At 41.8% G+C, this 18,122-nt stretch overlaps 2 protein-coding genes across 2 annotated transcripts in view; one reads left to right on the forward strand and one right to left on the reverse strand.

Annotated features, from left to right (window-relative positions):
- Positions 1 to 9,307, forward strand: part of Rhoq (ras homolog family member Q) — a 35,632-nt gene extending 26,325 nt beyond the window's left edge. The window contains exons 3-5 of the mRNA XM_004627678.2: positions 4,759 to 4,923; positions 5,208 to 5,303; positions 6,035 to 9,307. Coding sequence (XP_004627735.1) covers positions 4,759 to 4,923; positions 5,208 to 5,303; positions 6,035 to 6,190 — 417 coding nt within the window. The 3' untranslated portion in view covers positions 6,191 to 9,307. The remainder of the gene's footprint in view (positions 1 to 4,758; positions 4,924 to 5,207; positions 5,304 to 6,034) is intronic.
- The window catches only part of Pigf (phosphatidylinositol glycan anchor biosynthesis class F), a 37,922-nt gene continuing 26,381 nt past the window's right edge, over positions 6,582 to 18,122 (reverse strand). Inside the window, 1 exon segment of the mRNA XM_004649095.2 lies at positions 6,582 to 6,714. Within this exon segment, the coding sequence (XP_004649152.1) occupies positions 6,601 to 6,714 (114 nt within the window). The 3' untranslated portion in view covers positions 6,582 to 6,600.

An 18,122-nucleotide genomic window follows, 5' to 3' on the forward strand; every position in this document is an offset into this window, starting at 1 on the left:
CTCAGGCCCTTGTGCTTGCCAGGCAAGCGCTTATTCTAATGAGCCATCTCCCTGGCCCCAGTTGAAAAATGGTCACCTCTGCTACTTGGCCTGCTGATACAAAGTAAAGGATTTACTAAGCAGTCCAACATCCTGTTGACCAAACTCAACATTTTTTCACAGGTTTGATGTCAGATGATAGTCTCTAATAGACTTTTCTGCATTCTTAAGGATGTTCTAGTCAAATGTTTAAATACCTACTTTTAAAATTAGATCTAAAATATAATTAGTCTGTTAATTAGGAGGACATTGGAGAGGTGGCTGGGAAAAGTTCTGATAGGTGGTCATTTAAAAGGGCAGTCACACTATACTTTGTGTCAGGTTTAAAATACATACTCTAGATGCCAGGCCCTATGCATTTCTACTTATTTATCCCCAAATGTAATAGTCCACATTAACTCAAGATATGGTACAGAGGGTATAAGCAGTTTTATACAGTGCCAGGTACAGTATGCTCAGGGGATAATTTATTTTTTTTTTAATTTGCTATTATTAGACTCCTAATTACTCAGGCTAGATGAAAGCAAAAAGGTCTCATTCTTACAACTGCCAGTTATTTAGCCAGAGGTGATGGCAGAAGGAGTTCATCTTAGGTAGCTTGCATTTATGAAGTAACATTTCTTTCCAAAGAGTTCTAAGCCTACTTGTTTTCTTACTGTTTACACATTGAATTTACTTTCACACATTGAATTATTCTGATAGGTGCTGCGGTTTAACACATACAGCACCGAGGATTGAGTTGCTCTGTTGCCTTTCTTTGCACCCATGTGTCCTCACTGAAGAAAATTGGGACTTACTGTGCTTGTGACAGGACTCTATAGAAGCGATTTGTATCCTGTGGAATACTTTGGTTAACATCAAATGCTTCTAGGAACTTTGAATTCACTTCCTTTAAATTTCTTGTCCTGTCCCCCTAGAGAAAGAGTGTACTGCTCTGCTTCCCTGATGAGGTAAACTTGCTTGAAAAGTAAAATTTTCATTACAGCATCTAATTTGGCATTCTTGAAAATATACAAATCTTTCTTCTTCCTCTTTTAAGTAGTCTGAAGGCTGCTGCATTCTAAAATGACTAATTACTGCAGGGATATCATTCTCTTTACTATTCTGAAAATTAATACTGCCCACAAGAGACCTCAGTTTATGGGTTTTGTTGAGAGTGCAGAAAATTTTTATTTCTCACTGAAGATGCTGCTTTAATTGTGGTCGGAGGGAGATGCGCAGCCGGGACTACGGGGGACTCCTGGGATTCGGCCTGGGTTTGCCAAGGCGCAGCCCCAGCTTTGCAGCGATAAAGGATTCATTTTAAGGCACCGGACAGCTTCACTCATGTGCCAGGTGCAACACGGAGGGCTTTAGCTGCATTATTTTATTTATTCCTCATAATCCTCTAGAATAACATCGCGGCCTCTGTTTCTGTGACCGCTGGAAACCTAAGTCTGAATGAGTGTTTTAATGAGAACACCCATGGCCAGGCCGTGCCAAGCGAAGGTTGCTCGGAAGCAGAGACGCTGGGTAGGAGGCCGAGGTCAAACACTGTTTCTTCAGTTCTCTGATGGACTTGCAGCTTGAAACAGGGAGTGGGGCGTGCGCGCGATCACGCTGTTGAGGGCTCAAATGGAGGCTTCAACGTGGGCTTCTGCTAGTAGCCCTGCAGTGACTCGCTGGAGCCTGGCCTGTCCCATACCTGCTCTAATTGATTTCCTCGTTAACTTCTGTTTGTGTTTCTGTTTGTTTTGTTTCCGCTTGTAGTAACACTTCCTGGGGGCTGAGGCAGGAGGATCTCTGTGAGTTGGAGGCCAGCCTGGGCTACATAGTGAGTTTTAGGCCAGTCTGCACTATATAGTGAGACCCTGTCTCAAAACAAAATAAAGAAGGGTACAGAAAGTCAGGGGTGGCTTTTCTCCCTCTGTCTGTCCTATGCGAGCCATTGTCTAGGAAATCTTCAGTGTGGGGCTCAAGTTCAGGAGAACCCCTCGCAGGCCTGGCAGCAGAGTGCAAGAGCTAACCCCCGAAGGCAAGAGTTGGCGATGTTACCGCCGCCAGCCCGGGTCCTTGGGTTCTAGGCCCGGAGACTCTTACCCGCCGTGGCTGAACGTACTTGGAGGCAAAACGGCTGTGTACTGAACATGGCAGGCCTTCCCTCGCTGGTTCCTAAGCAGGACAGCCATAGCCACCTTCCCAGCGCTTACACTGTACGAGGGATCATACGTGCTGTAGACACGATCGCACCGGCACAGGAACGCGTGTGGTGGCTCTGCATGTGCTGTGCTCAGTGTAGGAAGCGTGGGCCTCCGTGGATCTGGTAGCTACAGGGTCCTGGAACCAACCGGCCTCAAGCTCTGTGCTTGAGCTGCAGACTGTATTAAGAAAAATAGCAGGAGCTGACGTGAAAGAAAAGTTGTTCTGTGGAAGAAATAGTGCCGTGAGGGCTCTGAGTGGAAGGTTTTGGTTTTGGTTTTTGGTACTGGGGATCAAACTCAAGACCTTGTGCTTGCCAGGCAGGTGCTTAAGCCGCTGAGCTCTCTCCTCAGCCCCGGAAGAGGTTTTTAATGTTCTTAGACCCAAATCTGTGCTGTTCTAACGGGGCAGTGTGTTACTGAAGAGGGGAGGAGACTGAAGCCCGTTTCCTAGCAACCAGATGCAAAGGCCAGCAGATAGCTGAGCGGATTAAAGCGCCTGTTTAGGCAGACGGCAGCACCTGCGGTTCAATCCTCAGTGTGCTGTGCTGGCCCCACCCCAGGGGCACAAAAGCTGAGAGAGATTGAGACTGGGAGTGGTGGCATCCGCCTGTAATCCCAGCACTTGGGAGGCTGAACACAGGAGAATCACTACGAGTCCAGTCTGTGTCGTCAGACCCTGTAGACACTGTACTAAATATAAAAAAGAAAAACAGAAAATCCAAAAAAATCCAGATGCATATCTAGCCCAGGGCAAAGAAAAAACACTGTTCAAAAGGAAAGAAGAAAAGTGTGGGGAAAAGGAAAGAAGGGAAAAGTGTAAAAAGCTCTTAAGGAGGATAAAATGGAAAAGCTTTGTGAATAGGGAGGAGAAGATGGGTTGAAGGGAGGAGAGGGTGTTGGGAAAAATAGAAAAATCAAAATATATCACGGACAGGTACAAGTTCCCTATGGTGAATAGATCACTATGTATATCTAAAAATGTACCAATAAACTTAATTATATATTTTAAAAAATAAGGACTGGAGAGATAGCTCAGCAGCTGGCAAGTGCAAGGTCTTCAGTTTGATCCCCAGTACCCAAGGAAAAAATATATATAAAAGTGATATTCTGCTTTTAAAAAAATGGAATTCTGGGGGCTGGTGAGATGGCTCAGTGGTCTAAAGCACCGGCCAGGGAGGGCGTTAGCCACCTTTGTGGTAAGAGACTGAAGCAGCCATCTGGAGCTCCTGGAGATGCAGCCTGGAGAAGAACCCAAGAGGCCAGCGCGTCCTCTAGGACAGCCCTCCCCCAGGCCGGGCGGGGCAGCGCGTGCTGCGCCACCTTGTGTGTGTCCGGAGCAGCTCGGGTGGCGGGTGCATGCTTGAAGATGACAGCTGAGGAGCTAGACACAGACATCTGGGAGGGGAGACAGCAGTTGGGAAGAAGAAGGATGTCTCTGTGAAGTTACCCCAGAGGCTGCTGTCTTTGGATTTACACACATGGGGGGGGAGTGAAAAAAAACTACAGAAAATGGGAGAAGCAAGAATTGAGGGTTTCAGTGAAGGTATGAGGTGAGACCAATAAACGTGGTGAATATTGAAATGAAAAACTTCTTTGACACTAACAGACACATTGGCATTAAACCTCAGAATATTCTCCCATGCTTTGAACACACGTATCCTGTGGCATTGCCACTTTCTGGAACAGTCTGGAAGTCCTCTTTTGTGCCTTTTCCTGGCTGCCTTGATCTCCTAAATCAGTACAGAGTATTTATGGTGGTTTCTGCCCAAAACATTACCATGTGCCTTCTTTACCGTATTCACTGGATCTGGCCCTGTGCCCAAGTCAAAATGACCATGAAAAAGGTAAACACTTTCAAGTTGATTAGGACCCAGAGGCAGCCACACAAGTGCAGGGACCTGCTTCAGAAGGCAGCAGGAATGATAAGCTGAAGTGTTCAAAGAGGAATATTTTACAGGCACCTGACAGCAATATGTCTTTTACTGTGATAGTATTTGTTAAATTTTAAACCACTATTGTATGACTATACGTTGAATGCGAGTAAGCGTGTAGACGGTGGTGTGAAACCCGAATCCCAGTTCCTTCCCTCCGGCCACATTGCCACCCACACACCTGCACACACTCCTCACCCGCCCTCAGTGCCTCCATTTACTCAGAAGGAAAGCAGGTGGGGAGCTGTTTAGTAGTAGCTCCTGAGAGGACATGATGAGGGACACTTGACGCATGGTAAGTATCTACAAATTGTTGTAACATCTAGCTCTCCATGCTTTGTGCAGACTTTTTAGTTAAAAATGTTTCCAGTGAGTGCTTTAGTTTTTGAATTGATTCGTGATATTTTTTTTTTCCCCTGCTAGTGTTCAGGAATTTTGCAAAGATTAATGAAAACAAGTGGAATTCATATTGTTTTATATAGCGTGCCACACATTTTATTTGGGGGATACTCCTGAGTTTTCTCTTTGGTCATATGACATGACGTACATATGATAAATGAACTGTAGAAGTGCAAATGTAGATGACGTGGTTTCTGTTTTCATCTTAGGAAGACTATGATCGTCTGAGGCCTTTATCCTACCCGATGACTGACGTCTTCCTCATATGCTTCTCCGTGGTCAATCCAGCCTCATTTCAGAACGTGAGAGAGGAGTGGGTACCGGAACTTAAGGAGTATGCGCCGAACGTCCCCTTTTTATTAATAGGAACTCAGGTACATCTGCTTTGATTTTACCAAGTTAAGCGTACGTTCTGCTGCCATTGTGTGAGAGTTACTCTCAGACAGGTGGTCCCAAGGTTAGCAAAGGAGGTGTTTAGATTCAGGTGTGGGTTAGTGTCGTATTTGTGGAAAAAAGTATCAAAACAAAGCAGTTATTTTAGCTTTAATAAGTTTAAATTTCTTTTTAATCTTTCTTTTTTAATCTGAGGATTAAATGGGATAACATGCTTTCTCTTTAAAGCCTTGTAATGTTTTGGGATATTATTGACCTTTTTTAGATTGATCTCCGAGATGACCCCAAAACTTTAGCAAGACTGAATGATATGAAAGAAAAACCAATATGTGTGGAACAAGGACAGAAACTAGCAAAAGAGGTAACACAACATTTGTAGAATTGAAAAAATAAGTGTAAAGATAATAAAAGCTAACACTTGCGTATTCACGGGATCCCAGGCACTGTACTGGGTGCTTCACATGCCTTGTCTTGTTTAATCCTTACCGTGACTCTGCGAGGCAGGTCTTTTTGCCTCGTGACGAGAAAGCGGAGGCTTGGGGTCATTGTCTAAGGTCCTACAGTAGCAAGTGGCAGGCAGAGTTGGGTCTCAGTCCAAAGCCAGGCTCTTCTATCCTTGCCACACTGTCAGCAGCATGTTCTTAAAAAGTTACGCATGGACAGAGGCATCGGTCACAGGTGCTGACTTTAATCCCTTTCCAAGTACCTGAACATTTGTGCTGTGCTCAGTCAGGCTGTTTTCAGTCGACTCGTAGAAGTAGGTGGCAGAGTAACACGGGAAGACAAGGCTGTGGTATAGCAGGGTTTCTGAAGGAAGTGTGTAACAGTGATGCGCTGGACACCTTGTAGCTTCTATTCCTCAGTCAAGCAGTGCTTGAGGTACAGAAGGTATTCAAGTATTTGATGAAGGAAAGAAGTTTTCATAAAGTCTAGGAAAAATACTGCTGTTTTAACAGTTGGCTACTGAGGGGCACATGAATAGGGATGTTTATTCTTTTGCATAGCTCTGTTTTACAGTTGGTTATAATGTGATACGTCAGCCAGTTATGTAAAAGGATTTTACACATTTGTGGTTTTATTTTCCCCTCCCAGATAGGCGCATGCTGCTATGTGGAATGTTCAGCTTTAACCCAGAAGGGACTGAAGACTGTTTTCGATGAGGCTATCATAGCCATCTTAACTCCAAAGAAACATGCAGTTAAAAAAAGAATAGGATCAAGATGTATAAACTGTTGTTTGATTACGTGAAAAACATCTTCAGTGGCCAAGAAAACTGTCAATTTCTCTCAGAAAGCATATGAAATGCTACAGCGATACCCAGACCTCTTGCAATGAAGCAGTTTAAAACTTGAAAGAAAACAAAAAACCTGTCCTCAGCATTCTGTAAAATTCTTTAAGAATGTCCCTTAAAGGTCTAACAAGCAGCAAACAGAATCTGAAGCCACAATCTATTATAAATACTTTATTTCAATTAGAACATACAATCTCTCAGGGTTTTCATAGTTTAAAAAGCTACAATCACATGTTGAAACTACATTTAAAAAAAAAAAAAAAAACACAACAGTGCTGTAAATGGAACTGCTTGGCTTTGACCATCCACATTTCTGCGCAGCCCTTACGGAATCTGCACAAAGGATTCTCTTCTCCCTTTGCTCCGGTTAATTGTTCTTGTACGTAAGTTGCTTTCTATTCCAGTATATCCAGAGAGGAGAAATGACAAGGCCGGCCACATAGCCAAAGGTCGCTCCAAGCGTGCAGGAGATGGGCCACACCTGAGGAGAGGATGTGTGAGGTCAAAGCGAGCCAACGCTTAGCGTTACCTGAGCACAAGTTCACTGTAACCTAGATACTTCTATATTAAAGCTTATGTGCTTTCTTAACGAATGCCAAAAGCATAATCAGGTTGGAACTGCATTTATCATCAACACTAAAAATGTACACATTTTAGTTACTGTGCATTACACTGTAACAAGGCTTCTGACAATTGTAGATTTAGTTTGATGCTCCCCAAACTGCACGAGACACATGCTAAAATTACAAATTACAATTTGGGGTCAGACTTAGCCATAATCATGGACCCGATTTAGCTCTCTGAAATAGCTGGTAAATTTTGTTAAATGCCCACATTGGCTGTGTATATCAAATGTAAAGAGATGTGTATATGCTGACCGAGATGCAGAGAACGGTCGCGTACGTTACAGAGGCAAGACCTGGAATCCAAGCGTGTTGCGCGAACTTGAAACAGCAGCTACTTCTGTAATAAAACTGTTGTCACCTTTCAGATACACATACTGCAACCACAGCAAAAATTACAGAATCACAATTCATGTGCACACTCAGAATGTAAGTTAACAGAATACCACTGGCTCCCAAGTACTTATTCTCTCCAGCTGTATGGCATTTCACAATATTCCATTAAGCCAGAAATGTTGATTTAATTTACAAGCAGTATGTATTTGTCCTGAGGTGAGGAGGAAAGGCTCTGCTTAAAAAAAAAAAAAAAAAAAAAAAAGGCAACAAACTTCTCATGTCCACCTGTAAAGCTTTTGTGCTATTCTGGAGCCATTTCTAGTCATCTTCTGAGGAACAGGCCCAGGACTGTGGTAGAGGAGAACCCTTTTACTAAGTGGTCCTGTTGCCCACCTTACCTTCTTGGCTGGTCTGCTACAGATCTGCCATGTTCCAAATGCCACACCACACAGCAGTGTTAGACAAAGTGTGAACCACTGATGCAGTTTAGAGATGCAGAATCTAATCCGCAGTTTCCTGAGCCTTCCTTACATTTCCACTTGCTTCGCCTAAACTGTGATTTGTCTTTGGTAGGCTTCTGTTCATCTGTATGATTTGTACTTGCAGCTCTACGTACTGCACAGATTGGGTAATGGAACACTAAACATTTATACTTGAAAATGACCGCCTTAAATGCTTCTATCAGTCACAAATCTAGGATGTACTGTCTTTGTATGTGAGCTTTGTAGAGATTTTAAAAAATACAAGCATCATCTTCCCCATTGGAGAGTGGAGAGTCTACTGGATACCTAGTCAGCAGCTTTCTCTCGGAACTGGACGTTGGATCTCTTCCTTCTCAAGAATGGTGGTTCACACTATCATGGCCTTATGTATGCTCAAATGAAATCTTCTGTAACTTTCTCATTTAATTTTGGTCTATTTTTAGATAGAATTTAAGGAATTGTATAAATCAATTAACTATTATCTGAGCTGTCCAACACATGGTATAAAGGAATTAAGACAGTAAAGTATTACACATTTCCTAGTTGCCTTTGGGAATTTGATGGCGATTTTTTTTTTTTTTCCTAATTTTACATCTTTGAAACACTTCACACTTGGTCTGCTAGGTAATGAGAACAAAGTCCACAATTCGTCCTGCTCTAAGCGACGGATTAGGAATCTGGACACACAAGCTGTTGTCAGCTGCTTCCTCACTGGGCCTGTTTCCTCACCTTAAAATTCGGGAGGGAGAAGAGATGACCTCCAGTGTGTCCCATTGCTCAGCTCCTAGCGTCTGCGTTCTCGTCCGCAGTCCTCACTGCTGGGCCCCAGCCACCTTCTCCACATGGTAAGGATCTGTACACAGACTTCCAGGACTCTAAGTGAAGAGGACTGCGTCATCCGAACCTGAGGTGCCTTAGGTACTCTACTGACCTTGATGGGGTTTGGAGTTTCCCATTGCTTAGTCAGAGATTTTTAATTGCGTTATTTAGAGCTTCTTTTGGCAAAATCCTCCCGGTCACTTAAACTAAAAACCAAAGAGTTGTTTTCTATTCATAAGCAGATTGTAGAAAAATTGCCTTATTTTCAGAGACATTTTTTTTTCATTAAAGGCTTAGGTTTTAATAGAAATTCAGATGACTCTCTGGAATGACTCTTTCAAACTAGCAAAATGAGAGATACACTTCAGAATACTTTATTGCCATAAATTTTGCTAGTGAATGCAAATATATTGCTTCTAATAAGGTCGTATATGAAAGAAGCTAAAAGATTTGTAGTTAATCCATTTTTACATGCAGTGGATTAGTTCTAAAGTTCTTAAAAATAATTTTAGGGACTTCCTGAAATCTCATGTAGTAGTTGGCTAATTTACGTCCTTATTTTATCTCTGTAGGTACATTTTAGGTTACCCATGTTGAATTTCCAGTAAGTACAGCTTGAATTAATGGTGTTTGTCATGAATTCTTAGTTACTTTAGAGACTGCTTCCGTTGGACTTTTAATTATTTTAAGTACCAAATTAAATATTGGTTTGTTGGTTGTTACTAAAGTGATTGTTACTTTAACAGTGTCCCTTCTTAACACATGGGGTTACAAATAAAATGATACGCAGTTTACTATCTATGTAAAGTACTGACCTTCTGACCTCAGGAGTCTTTATTGAACACACTACGGAAACAGTTGGCAGGACGCTGTCCTCTGCGCGGCCGCGGGACTGCGCGTCACTGGCAGCACCTGCACTCTGCTAAAAAGCCCCGGTCAGCATACAGGAAGTAATCATCCCTCGCCGGCCACACTCAGATTTGGGTTACTCAGTTCTGTCTTAATCACTATAATTTCCGAATGGCTCTTTGTCCTCCAGCAGACACTGACACTCACCACATATTCTTTAAACTGATGCCATGCTTCACCTCCAACAGAATGTCACAAATAAATGCCAGTTTGAACATCTTACCTAACTAAAGGTTAAGGCTTGGGACATCGGTGATTATTAGGTAAATCAAGAAATCCATGCACCATGGATGAAATTAAAATGTTCACTGGCTTTGTACTTAACTGCTAAGAGAACCTGCTTGACCTTCCAGAAATAAACATTCCTTAACTGTGGACACAGTCCTTTCTTAGAACTTTTTCTCAGCTTAAGAGAGATCTTCCTGATTTTTTTTTTTTTTTTTTTTTTTTTTGTACTTTAGGCAAGGGTCTACAGGGTGTTAGGATCTCACTAGATCGGATTCATAGTGATCTGCCTGTTTACAGCCTCCCAAGAGCTGGGATTATAGGCGCGTGCCACCACGCCCAGTCTCATTTGCCTTCTCAGTGCGCCCCAGGAGCAGGGCTGGCAGAGCAGGCCCAGGAATCAAAGCCCAGCACCTGTGCCTGCTTGCAGGGGCTTTAATCGGATGAGCTATTAGACCAGCCCTTCCGGATTTCTGTAGACCAAGATAGGGAATAGGGAAAGGGGAAGTTAGGGGGAGGTTGTTCAACTGTAACCACTGCTAAGCAAGTTCCGACCTCCCTGTAAATGCTTTAAAAGTTTACACCACAGCAGCAAACCTTCCTAGCATAATAACATTTTAATAATTAGATCTTCATGTTTATTTAAAACTTCTTTCACATACTGAGCTACTTCTATTTAGCATTCTTCATGTCCAAATAGGATTGAAAGATACACCTGTCTAAGATCAGCTGCATAGCTAGATATTTCAACGGATAATAATGTGCGATGGCTGAATATAATTATTTTGTTTAAGGAAAACAGGAAACAGAACAAAGACATTCATATAAAGGAAGTAATTCACAAGTGGGTGCTACCAAATGCCAATCTTCTTTTAATCCAGTTTTTAAAAAACTGTTTTCCTTTGCTCCTGCTGTCCACTGCTTGAGCCGGCTGCCTGGGCTGCTGGCCTCAAGTGCCGGCCTCCCGCCGCCTCTCCCGGCTCCCCGCTCCCCGCTCCCGCCTCCCGCCTCGGCGCCCCCGCTTCCCCCCTTCCCCCCTCCGGAGCAGGGGGGGGGGGCGGCAGGCACGCACCACCGCGTCTAAATGCTTGCCTAAATGCTTTTCGGCGTCGTGATCACTAAACAGAAGAGGCAGCTCCTGCATGTAACAGGGTGAAATGTAACAGCTAAAACCCGAGGGGCTAAGATAGCCTGTTTAGGGCACCATTACTGGCCTTTCTTTAAATCACATGATGCCTTGTGTATTTTTTAATCCCTTAAACCACAAGATGATTGATTTTTCTCTTAAAATAGCAGTGATAAAAGTTTTCCATTTCATAAAATGGGGTCTGGGTACATCACACGAGTACTAAGTACTTTTTCTCTCAGAAATAAAATAACCTTTATAAATTAAAAGGCCACATGACATAAAATGTATGTTTTCTCTGTTAAGCAAATCATTATTGCTGAATGAAGTACATTTCAAAATTATGAACATGTACCCACCTGAAAACCCCACTATTCTCATCCGGCACTGCTACCCCACGGAACTCTGCTTACATTTTAGGAAAGGAAAGCATACTGAATGCCAGGAGGTATTCAGCATTTCTCAGAGCACATTCCAAGCAGTATAGAACAGTGAGGAGCACCAATTTTATTAGAGACTGGAATTGGGACTTGGCTCTACTGTTACTAAATGCAAGACCCTGGGGTCAGCCGGCCTGTGTCTTGTTTCACCTGCAAAATGAGGACCCCTACGCAAGTTACCCAAGCTCTAGAATCATGAAAACTCCACCACACTTCTTCCACCGCCCCCAGAGCAGTGCCTGGCGCACAGCACCCACACCTGTGCTCCCGAGCGCCGCACAAAGCTAGGCTTTGGTTCCCAGCCCTAACAGGCACGTGCGAAGCAAGCAGCCACTGTCACCCTGGACAGCAGCATTCCCTTCCTTCCTGCTCCCATAAGCACTTTAAACATACCTTTAGAAGTCACATCTAGCTGAACTCATGTTTCCTTCCGGCCAAACATGACCTCAGATCGTATTTGTACATAACTTTAGGCTTCCCAGACTGAAGCCCATTTGTGGACTTCTAGTTAATATCTGTACTCTGCATCGTTGTACCATAACAAGTATCTGTATTCACAGTGATCCTTCACCTTTTAGGGCTCCAAATTATAAGGCTCAATCTTAATAATATGGTAGATGGTATTTGTAACTGTGTAACATAGGAGTAAACATTTGAGATGTATTTTACTAAATTATAATGCAGATATTCTATGGGGTCTTTTAAAATATACTACACATAAAGTGCAAGTAGACTCTAAAATTTGTAATGGCATTAAACATAAAAGCTGCTTTGAATCTCTCCCCACTGGGGCACTGACAAGCTGCTGCAGGCTTCCTATGATGATGACCATTTATTTGAAATTAGATAATTTTTTCAAATTAGTTTAAAATGTTCAAAGGTTTAAAAGTAACTATACAAAATTATCCAGCTGTTTTCTTAAACAACATTGTGTTTTATTTAGAAGCTTTTCTTGGAAACAGCTTGGGCAGGGGAGTGAAAGTGAGCTGAGTTAGGGCCAGTGCAGCCATATGATCTTGGTCACATCACTTAATAGCTGAGCCTGTTTCCCAGTCTGCAGAGCAGAGGCAGTAGTACCAATCTGTACTAACAAATAGGCTGCTGGGCAGGGCAGAAAGTTCAGTGGCATAAGCGCTTAGAGGGCAAGCACAGGGCCCAGAGTTCGATCCCAGATACCACAAAAAGAAAAAGGCTATTATATTAGATGAAGAAATATTTTCAAACTTGACATGAAAACTTTGAGAACCATGTATCAGTACTCTGCATATTATACATTTTAGCTTGAAAAAAACTAAGCCTGCATGAATACTAATGTATTTTTTAGGTAACGGACACTGCTAGGTAGTAAACAGAACCAGCAGTTTAGAAGAAATAAAACAGCTGATGAGTAGTGTTATACACACTGGACAGGAGAAGCTGTACCTTTATCTTTGTCATATAATCATCTTTAATACGTGCTATTACAGAGCTGTTTGGGGAGCACATAGCTTACAAAGGAATGCTCTGGGGGCTGCACGACATACTGCCACCACGCTAAGCCCCTGCAGCTTCCTTTCAGAAGCAGAATGATCACCTTCTCATGGCTGTCATTTTTCATAAATTTTAAGGAGGATTCAATATAAATACTGGTTTTAAACCAATCACTAATAGACATTTGTATCATTTTTGCTTTTGTTTTTCTTTTTCTTTTTTTTTTTTTGGCAGAACTGGGGATTAAACTCAAGTCCTTGTGCTTGCCAGGCAAGCGCTTATTCTACTGAGCCATCTCCCTGGCCCTTGTTTTTCTTTTGAGACGGAGTCTCACTATGTTGTCCAGGCTGGACTTGACCTTCTGGATTTAAATCTTGCCTCAGCTTCCCAAGTAGCTGGGTCTGCAGGTCCACATGCCACTATGTCTTGCTGTATTATCTCTAAAAGTCTCATTCAAAATCACTGATCGCCTACTATACATTAAGAAGTTCAGTTTATTGTTATTTATTTTCTAGAGACAGGGTCTCCTTACGTGGCCCAGGATGGCCTCAAGTTCACAGCGACCCTCCTGCCGCAGCCCCTCCATGCTGGGATTACAGGCGGGTGTCATCATGCTCAGTTTATAAATCAAGACGTTAAGTGTTAAGCTAAGATTAAATTATTTGGTTTTAAATCAGTCACAGCATATATCCTTACCAATGTGTGTTCCAACATAATTAAAGTACTCGTAACACGGGGGTGAGTATATGCCGTCACAGCTAACATGGAGAAGCTGATCTGCCTGAGAACACCTAGACACGCTTGCACCGACTCCCACCCACTGGGTTACTGGATCTCTTTTCTGACAAAAGAAAATAAAACACAGGCAGCTAGTTCTACGTCTCTCACAAGCTACTTTTTAATATGCATGTTGCATTATGTTTACTACAAATTTGCTTTTGCAGGAATGACGGAATCTGTCTTTCAAAGCTAGCCAACTTACCAAGGGCTTTACATGGTCATTTACATGCTCCTCTGAACTTGGTTCTGAGCAACAATGAGGTTTTCTAGGTACTCCTAAAATAAATACTGTTGTGAGGGAGGAATCCAGGACAGACAGAGCTACTCAGCGCTGTTCCCCCTGTAAACCCACACCGATCCACCTACATTCTAACCACTCTCCTATTAAGACGGCAGGAGATACTTGTGGAATGGCATGTGGTCACTGGTCTGGAACTGTTTTCCACGTGACACTACGTGGTCCTGTCCACATGCACATAAATGAGTTAACTTGGACAACAACATTGTCTTGCCCATGAAAGTCCTGTCAAAATCACCAACATTACAACTGCCCTACAATGAACACACTGTTTAAATCCCAAACTGTCTCTGTCAGTTAATTATGTTTTCTCCCTATGCTTGGAACATATAAATCATATGATAATTAATATTTTATTTTTGTCTGGAATAGTATAATCCCTCTGGCAACAGAGATACCAATTAACCTAAAAACATGCAACTCTTCAATTGAATCCATAATCTGTTTTATCCCTCCCTCCAGCATTTTTCAGCAATTCGATTAGTTATAATCCTATGATCTCTAGCTTCAATTTATGAACAATTTATCTGTGGTATTTGTGACTTTACAAAGGAAGTATGTTTCAAAAATATTAAATTTTTATTCTGATAAAACTTGAGAAAACAGGATAAATACAACAGTGCCTCATATATTTGGTATCTGGTGGGCATAAATACCGATATTTTAAAATAGTGTTAAAAACCATCTCCAGCACCTAAAATTCAAAAACTTTCAATTCAATTGCTTACGATACATTTTTCTTTTTAACTTATTAAAAAAATAACTATCCCAGAAGAGTCCTGGTCATGTGGTTCGACTGCGTTCAGAGAGACCAGCATTAAGTTATAGAGCTCAAAGGCACATGCAGTTTCCAGGCACAAAAGCATTTCATGTCAGCTCTAAATATCCTCCCATGAATGCATTAAAGTAGGGTATAAGATACAGATACCACTAGAGTGGTTGCAACACTTAAGAGGCGACAATGTGGGGACAGAAATCAACTGCTTAAGCTATTCCAAAGAGATCTAAGCTATGACCATTGGTATTAAAAAAAAAAAGGAAGAAAAGCCATTTCCATACCCAGCAACAAGGGGCAACGTGGCACAGTGGGCTCTTGTTGAACCCCAAGTCTTCCAGGCCAGGCAATGCTGAGCGAGATGTATAGTCCATCCCCAGTACCGCAAAAACAAAAAAGATGTAAGTGCTTCCCGCCCACACCCGGACCTCCTAGTGTGGTGGTGGTGAACCTACAGTGTGCGCGCTGTCCACATCACTGAAAACTAAAAGGCTCCCATCACTGTTCTGGTGTGTGAAAATGGGGCCAAAACCTAAACTTGCACTCTAGCTGTCAGGATTAAATGGCTTCTACAGTGCCAAGCCCCAGGCCTGATACACAGAAAGACCTACAAATGTGGCCATGTTCTTTCAACTGCCATTTGAAATGTCAGGACTGAAAATTATGTGAAATCCAAACACCCCAAGTTGCTTCAGTACAGCATTCTACCAAATGCAGGTCTGCTGGGGAGAGATGAACTGAGACCACACAGCCCCTCCAAGCAAGGACTCAATAAACACTGGGATTTGCTTTTTTTTTGAATGCTAAACGGATAGTTATTAAACTAGTTTTACAGGTCATAAATGCCTATAACATTAAGCAGTAACTATGCATCAGGCACTAAGTATTTTAGAAGGATTTTAGCATTTAATCCTTACTGGCAAGCAGCAGAGAGCCAGGATTTAAATCCAAGTAACCTGATGCCGGAATTCATAATCACCATGTTAAATGACTACCTAATTAATAAAACCTGGGTTTAAAACCTCATGGTGGGATGGACGGGCACAGTGGTGCACACCTGTAATCTCAGCACTTGGGAGGCTGAGGCAGGAGGATTGCTGCAAGTCTGAGGCCAGTGTGGGCTACACAGTTCAAGGCCAATTGAACTACATGGCATTATCCTGTCTCCAAAATAATAATAGTAATAGTAATAATAATAATAATAATTTAAAACCTTCATTGTCATTTTCCTTAGCTCAGAATAACCAACATTTCCTCACCTCCCTCAAAATTTTTATAACAAGAAATTCCAGCCCACTTTTTTTTTTTTTTTTGGCAGTACCAGGCATTGAATTCAGGACCCTGCGCTTGCCAGGCAAGCACTTATTCTACTGAGCCATCTTCCCAGCCCTCCACCAGCCCACTTTTTTTTTGGTGGAACCGGGGATTGAACTCAGGCCCTTGCACTTGCCAGGGAAGTGCTTATCCACTGAGCCATCTCCCCGGCCCCAGCCCACTTTTGATAGACTTAACACATTTTCCAGATGAAAAGCTCAGTTATCTGTTTAAAAAAAAATACTTAAGGTATATCACATCTGAATCTAAATCAGAATCTGAAACTGTTTTATTGTTATGAAATAATTTCAGTCCTAGGTGATTTTAAGTGTCTGTTATGCTTACAAGAGAAAATGCTCCGCATGCAGTAATAATACTGATTAGCTACTAGTCATGTAGGTAAAGAACCAAATTATAATCAACAAAGGTTTTCTGCAGTACAGTGAAGAAGGTATGATGAATTGCAAATATTAAACAAAACAAAGATGTACTGGTGGTTCTCTACTATGTTTTCTTTAACCACCCCTCCTTGCTACCTTCTGGAAAGTGAAGGCTTCCTTCAACTACAATGATGCCTTGTATCTTTTCCCCATTACTTAAAAGCACTGAAAATTCACGTTAGGTGAAAAAACCTCTTTCACAGAGGTATATATTTTTTTTTTCTTTTCAAAGTTTTATTGATAAACATATAGCAATGAGACAGTTTCAAATCAAATCGAGAGTACAGTTTCAACAAATAATACACTGCATATATTTTTAGTGGTTAATTGCTGTACAAAAATAATTCTCAGACCTTGTTTTTTTTTTTTTTTTTTTGGCAGAACCGGGGATTGAACTCAGACCCTTGTGCTTGCCAGGGAAGCACTTATTCCACTGAGCCATATCCCCTGCCCCCAGAGGTATGTATTTTCAATGGACCTTTTCAGTCACTTCATTAACAAATGATTTTTTAAAAAAAATCTTCATTTATTTATTTGGTACAGGGACTTGCTACACACCTCAGACTCATAGTGATCCTCCTGTCTCAGACCTCCCCAGCTCTGGGGTTACAGGTGTGCATCACCACTCCCAGTTTCGGTGGCTGGCATAGCGTGCCCAGGGTTCTGTCACATCATGCGGTACTGGGGATCGAACCCAGGTCCTTGTTCTTGCCAGACAGGCGCTTAGACCACCAACCTATCTTCTCGGCCCCAAGAAATTTTAAGAATATAAAAATGCTTGAACTTTCTCATTACAAATTCACATCACTATAATCTTGGTCTCAGAAACGTGGTACCAAGTCAGATGTGAGACTCAACGTAGAAAAAATGAGTTAAAACATTAACTTTTTTATTTGCACATGTTCTCTGTGTGCACATGTTTTTTAAAAAAAGTATAACCATTTAACCAGTCAATATTTTTCAGAATAGAAACAGATCCCAATCCAGATAAATTTGCGTTACCATAAACATACCAAATCTGTATTCTACAAGAATTAAAGAACTAAAATAAATAAGTTTTATTTATTTATTTATTTAGTTATCGTGCAGGGTCTCACGATGCAGCTCAAACTCCTCAGTGATCTCCTACTTTCAGCCTCCCCAGCACTAGGATTACAGGCACACGCCACCGTGCCTGGACTTGCTTGCTGGCTCAGCACTCCTGGGGGTGGAGCCGGCATGCCTGTAGTGCCGAGATTGAGCCCTGGCCCCTGCGCTTGCCTAAGCAGGTGCTTATTCCACCGAGCTATCTAGCCAGCCCTTAAAATTTCTTCTTAATACACGTTGTATTTTAGGTAACAAAGCATACATATTACTATTTTCTCATGAAATTTTTCTCCAGCAAAATCTCCATTTTTAAGACATGCCAGCCATGTTGTCTTTATCTTTTTTATTGCTTCTGTGGCACATTCTATTAGCATGATGAGCCACACTGATTTGTTCTGTGCAGAATTTTTATTTATTTATTTATTTTATTTATTTATTTTTTTGCAGAACCAGGGATTGAACTCAGACCCTTGCACCTGCCAGGGAAGCACTTATTCCACTGAGCCATCTCCCCGGCCCCTGTGCAGAATTTTTAAAGTAACAAAAACTTATTTAAACCCTTGCTGAAAATACAGTGAAAGCAAAAATGCCACATAATATCTATATTAAGAATGCTAAAGAGAGAAAGAAGCAGGTATTATTTAAGATATTGTTAACTATCTACTAATCTATCATTCCACCAATAAATATCATAGTTTAAAAGGATTACAGTAAGTTTATCATTATCTTAGAAAATTATATTTATTTTTTTATTTTTTTATTTATT

This window comes from Octodon degus, unplaced genomic scaffold (assembly GCF_000260255.1).
Source record: "Octodon degus isolate 3935 unplaced genomic scaffold, OctDeg1.0 scaffold00020, whole genome shotgun sequence".
In the NCBI taxonomy this organism is placed as follows: Eukaryota; Metazoa; Chordata; class Mammalia; order Rodentia; family Octodontidae; genus Octodon; species Octodon degus.